Source organism: Amblyomma maculatum, chromosome 1 (assembly GCF_055883805.1).
Source record: "Amblyomma maculatum isolate TAMU_Amacu chromosome 1, ASM5588380v1, whole genome shotgun sequence".
Taxonomy (NCBI): Eukaryota; Metazoa; Arthropoda; class Arachnida; order Ixodida; family Ixodidae; genus Amblyomma; species Amblyomma maculatum.
Genome location: NC_139344.1, coordinates 401,759,027 through 401,764,687, shown reverse-complemented (window position 1 = coordinate 401,764,687; position 5,661 = coordinate 401,759,027). Strand labels below are relative to the sequence as shown.

The following is a 5,661-nucleotide window of genomic DNA, read 5'->3' as shown; positions in this document are numbered from 1 at the left end:
TACATACTGGAAACTCAAAGAAGATATTTAGATCGGTTGGTTGATATCAAAGTTTTTGATGTGAACCTAGTGCGCCGTGCTCTTTGTGCGAAATATGGGTGTCGACACATTAGTGCTGTTGCCATGCGACACGCGGAGTGTATTTTTGAGTGTGTATGCGTAATGTTTTTGCGCTGTGTTTGTAGATTTTTTTGCAATTGGTATTTTCATATTTTTTATTAAATTATTTCATTTTTCGCTTAGTTTCAGTTTTAATTTTGTAATATTTATGTGATGTGTGACACGCTGTGAAGTCTTTAGTCTCGTTTTCTGTGCATGTTGCACTCTTCTTGGTGTCAAAATAAGTCAGTGTAAACGATAGCTTTGCCTATTTATGTCATTTGTGCGTGTTTTTGTTTTGCGCTCTGATATGTGATAATTAAAACTACACCTAACTTCCTTTTTCAACATTGTCCCGTTGTTTTTTTAAAGAACTAGAACAGTCGTTGCACAAGCCTCCTGAAGTTTTCAGAAAAGCTTTTTTACTGAGCAGCGAACCATGCATCCGCTGAGCCATATATGTGGCGTCTCGGGAGCCATCATACAATGAATTTATAAAAAAGCAATACTGTTTTAAATGACTGCGTAGGCAGAACCTTCCCTAATTTGCCAACAATATGTCATTTATGGATAGTCATTCTTATGTCTAATACAATTATGTCGTATGCTCGCTAATGTTGCCATCATTTGTAGCCGTTGATGATCAAAGCGTGTCGATTATAAATAAGGAAAGAGATCAGCACTAACAATTCAAGAAGGGATATGTCAACGTTGCGGATAATGTTTGACTTACCCTCATTTTTGGGGGCAACGAAGTTTGGGGCAAATGCGCTACATGAAACATTGCGTCCTATTCTCATTGTTTCTCCTTATGTCGCCAAACACGATGCGCATTCTTTGTTATCTTTGATTGTATAAGACAAGCAAGTTTTATTAAAGAGACACCCCAACGTGCCACTTCTTGGGTTAATTTAGACAAAAAAGCGGTGCAGTCGAGGTAAGCTTTTTACAGATTGCTTTTATCGATGCAATACTTGATAAAAACTTGAAGAGTAGAAGTACGAAATATCGCGATATTCAACTGGATTTCGTATCAGTCTTGAGCACGAAAATACGACGGATAATACAGCTTACTTGTACTTGTCAGTTTAAGATGTGCACAAGGGCGCCCGCGAAACTGTCTTAAGCAAAAGAGGTCACAGCAGACAATGCTCGCAATGACAGAGCGGAGATAACAGATAATTGTTTTGCTAGGGCTCCTGAATCTTAGCAGCAAGTCCTGTAATTTTTTCGGTCCGACTAATCACTTGATGACAGAGTTATACTGACGGTTTTTTCAGGAATGGCGGGTTTCTCTCAATTTGAATTCTTTTCAGCGCACATTCCTAAAGTAGCAGTCTAATGTTCAGGGGAATAACAAGCGTAGAATGTATATTAAAGGAGCGGTTACTCACACATCGCTTCCTGAAATATATATCTAGGTCTCTTCAAAAAGAGTTCGGTGTTTATTATCTATTGTAACTCTTCACATTTTTCGGAAAGTACGGTTGTTCCAGTTCGATTTTATTAGTGAACTGCAGCGCTCGCCTCTGCAAGAGCAAAACACGAAACAGTAACAAGAGGACCAGCGGTATGTAAACTGAAATGAATTGCAGACTTATAATTTGTTTGAAGTAAATGATTAGTAGAAAAGTATACGAATACTTATCCAACCATAATTCCATCAAAGATTAAATTGCAGTTTTGTCCGCGAAACCAAGGTTATATCTTCTATGAAAGTACAACTTAGGAGCAGGCGAGATATCCTGCTTTTAAATTACTGAAATTGCTCCACTTGAAACAAGGGCAGCAGTGTCAAACTAAGTATCAGGGGATCCTCACTGCCATCTTGTCTAATGCAATTTACAGTGCGCATTGCGAATTGCTTTCGGGAACTGTCTCTAAGGATCGTACACGCGATGCATAGGGCAGCGCCGTACAACTCAGCCATTGCTGAAACAGCCCCTGCGAAGAAGCGGGCCAATAGATAACCATGCAGCATAAACCACCGTAACGATTTTGTCGCTGGATCAGCCATCATTGATCTTCACTCTTTTTTTAGCTTCAAAGGTTTAAGAGGCAGTTATTGCAACTACGAGCCACATATGGGATGTATAAACAATTTTATTAAGAGAAGCTAGCAAGCGAAAAGGAACAAAACTCCCAAGATAAAAAACGACAGCTACAAGGACTCGATCGGTTAAAGCGCCGGAAAGCATATGTTTCTGCCATGGCGGCCTAATGGCGCGAGAAAAACAGTCACATCCTGGACCGGTACAGAAACAGTGGAAAGGCCTATTTTGAGACGATCGCGGGGAGCGACGGCTTTATATGTTGGTCTTCCTCCCGCGATTGTGCGGCTTGGTGAGTCCGATGAACGTCTGCGTCGAGCAAAAGATGCAGGGCCTGCCGTGCACGGCGTTGCCGCGATGATGAGGGTGCGGCTGCTGCTCTTCGGCGGCGGGGACGTTGCCATGGAGCTCCTCGGGATCCTCTATGGGACACATCCAGGTGACCTGCTGCTGCACGTTCTGGAAGTCCTTGTAGTGGGCGTGAATGGCCTCAAGTCGTGGCAAGCTGCTGGCCAGCCACCTGATGATGGGCTCGGCGACGTGAATGAGGATCGCCTCTGATAATAGGCACAAGATGCGCAGCGTCTCGGCCTTTTCGATGTCCTCCTAGGGAAAGGAAAAAAACGAGTACATATGAAAGTACTGCGTAAAATAGGTGCGTGAGAGATTTGGAAACCGCTTTGTAGATGCGATCACTGTCTGTACACAAAGCGAGTAGACAAGTTTATACGCTATGGGGTTTTCGGAAACCAGTGCTCATGACGGACCGAACTACTAAGCTACATCTTTTCGCTACTTACACATAAATCAGGCGCATGTTGATGAAAAGCCAAGGCTCAACCTCAGCCGCCATATGGCCACCGTGCTCTGCGCATAGCCCGAGGACTGCGATGACGTAAGCATGTAGGGCGCACATCTAACTTTAATACTGCATTTTAAGGAATAAGAAATGGATCTGTTGTCACCTTTGAAAACAGGCTAGAACGCGGCGAGCGCCGCAAATGCACCAGTCATCACAGGCGGTGGGCCTTACGCTGTGTAATGCTGGCAAATTGCGGCTGACTAGTCGAAGCGGCGAAAAGCTGCCGCCCGCGTCCAAGCTCCGAAAAAAACAAACAAAAAAGCCACTCACTCGAAACGAGATATCAGGCCGGTAAGCGGGCAAGTATAGGAAGCGCATTCACCTAAAAAATCACCCAGCTTAATTTTGATGGTATATTATCGCCGTCTAGTGACGCCAACGCTGTTTTAAAACGACTCTCCGGCATTTCGCAAAATTTTAGCCATGATTGTAAACAGTGCAGCAGTTTGGGCTACCATAGCATCACCCGCAACATAACATAACGCACAAGCCATTTACATTCATATGCGAGAGGGAGAGCCATCTGACTGCGATTATCTGCATTGCTGCATAAAAACATAAAATACCTTGAAGGCGTGGGTTGCGAAGTTGAGTCCCTTGTACATGAGGACGAGGACACGAAGTCTCTTGTTTTGCGATAGCATTTCGCCCAGCCGCTTGTAGTCTTCGAGTGGAGTCGGTGAGTGATCGAAGATCCGCAGCTCAGCGAGGTTACAGCAAGCAGCAAAGGTGAGAGAATGCAGCCTTGCTACGTTAATCGTCAGGCGCCCGTCCGACCGGCTGACGGTAGACGCGGACATGCCATCAGCATTCAAGTCGAGTCCTAACATGCAAAAGCTGCAATACCCACTCCGCCCATTGAGCCCGGAGCGAATGTCAAGGTCCTCAATTTTGGGACAGGTCTCCGCCAGTGTTGCCAGTGCTTCTGGGTTGCGAAGGCCGCAGGGGGGAAGTGAGAGCGCATGAAGGTCATTGAGAGGCTCCAGCAGTTCCGTCAGGTCGAGATTTGGGTCGAAGTGGAACGAGTTTAAGTTCAACTCAGTCAAGCTCCTGAAACGCAAGAACAACTCCATCAAGGGACCGGTACAGGCAGAGAAAGCAGTCGCCTCTGAAACAAGGTCCTCATCGGCCGGCGGCACCAGGACTAAACAGAGGTTGCGAACATCCCTCCACTGGTTAAGAATGGCGCCCTGGAGGATCTTGTCGTCGAGCACCGGGTCGTACACGGCGAGTACGAGTTGGGGCTCTAATAGATGAACCGGTTCCGCGAACGCCGCCAGGTCATTGAGCCGGGCGATGTTCCACGATTGTGGCTGGCGTCGGTACAGCACGTTGGCACACACGGCAGCGCAGCTTCTAAAATTTAGGCTGCCTGATGGCTCGAGGGGCTCCGGTGGCGGAACCTCAGAAGTGAACGAGAACGTTTCGATGAGGGGCCTACGTGCCAGTATCCCTTCGCAACGTGAGATAGCGATATCTAGGTCACCATCCACAAGGTGCACGTGAATGCTCGCCACGTTCGGGCAGCGCTCGAGAAAAGCTTCGAGAATTTCAAAGTTCGCTTCACCGGCGACTTCTACGTACAAGCGACGAAGATTTCGTGCCATGGCGTCCCCCAAGTCTCCACTGCCGAGCTTCCTTACCTCCTCTAACTCCTCGCCTGCTTCATCCTCTCCGCTCACAATCGAGAACTCTAGGTGGGACAGCAGCTCCGCAGGCCCCAGCATTAGAGAAAGCAGATCGGGTGCCTTCATACGAGATGCGACGGCCTCAATTGTGCGCAGGTGACTGCAGCGGGTGGCCAAGCGGGACAGCTCATCTGGATCCGCGACGAGGCAGTTCGTGAGATGGAGGGTCACGAGAGCCGTGCCTTCGGTGTCTAGGTGCCTCTCCAGCACTGAAGCAGGGGCGTTGGCTGGAAGCCAGAAGGTTCCTTCCGCGCTCATAGTGAAGTTGCTGAAATCTTGACGCTGTCCCTCAGTACGCAACTTACGTATCCGAGAACCTTCTCTGGAACGAGGTTGGGCCGCTTATGAAGACGGAAGGAAATGCTCGAGCTTTTTACCTCAGGCATTATATCTCTTACTGATAGCGCTGCGGCGAAATGCACAAGTGGCGCTTGGGTGTAGCCAGGAATTCGCTCTTCTTTCACGCAACAACATCGCCGCAGATAAGTGGCTGTGATAAAGTACTAGCGACGGTAGTTCGAGAGATCAAATTTTGATTGTCATTCATAGTCGTAATTATGCGGTAAATCAAAAGGAACCGCTCATGCAGTGGCCCTGCGAAAGACATACGTTATCACATCGCAATTTCTGACAGCGTATTTGCGCATAAAAAATATCAGTAAAAAGACTGCGTGAGGTTCTCCTCACGCAGTCAATAAAAATCAAAGTCACTTACAATAAAAATCAAAAGAATATATTTCAAGCGTCAGTGCCGGTAAGCGTCACCGTTATGTAGTGTCTTACAAACGTGCAGCTCTAAATAGTTGCATGTGTCGAGCAAGCATGCGTTACGCATTGCCCATTGTTTCTGAAAACAACTTGTTTAAGCATGATCATCTGCAATGTGTGAGGATAGCAGGATAAGCAGCTTTATCTAGTTCAGTTTACCTGAACGACTGATGTAAATTGTAGAAATTCCTCA

The 5,661-nt window shown here is 46.7% G+C and overlaps 1 protein-coding gene across 1 annotated transcript; it reads right to left on the bottom strand.

Annotated features, from left to right (window-relative positions):
- Positions 1 to 2,159: 2,159 nt before the first annotated feature.
- Positions 2,160 to 5,077, bottom strand: LOC146208711 (uncharacterized). The gene is made up of 2 exons (XM_084595931.1): positions 3,579 to 5,077; positions 2,160 to 2,756 (listed from the first exon to the last, which is right to left on the bottom strand). Exons 1-2 carry the CDS (start codon positions 4,956 to 4,958, stop codon positions 2,406 to 2,408), a joined length of 1,731 nt encoding a protein of 576 aa, XP_084452057.1. The 5' UTR covers positions 4,959 to 5,077; the 3' UTR covers positions 2,160 to 2,405.
- Positions 5,078 to 5,661: the final 584 nt, after the last annotated feature.

Coding starts and splice junctions, on each gene's coding strand:
- LOC146208711 (XM_084595931.1), bottom strand. CDS start 4,958: ATGAGCGCGGAAGGAACCTTCTGGCTTCCAGCCAACGCCCCTGCTTCA. Junction 2,757..3,578: donor TCGCAACCCACGCCTTCAAG/GTATTTTATGTT, acceptor TCCTTTCCCTAG/GAGGACATCGAAAAGGCCGA.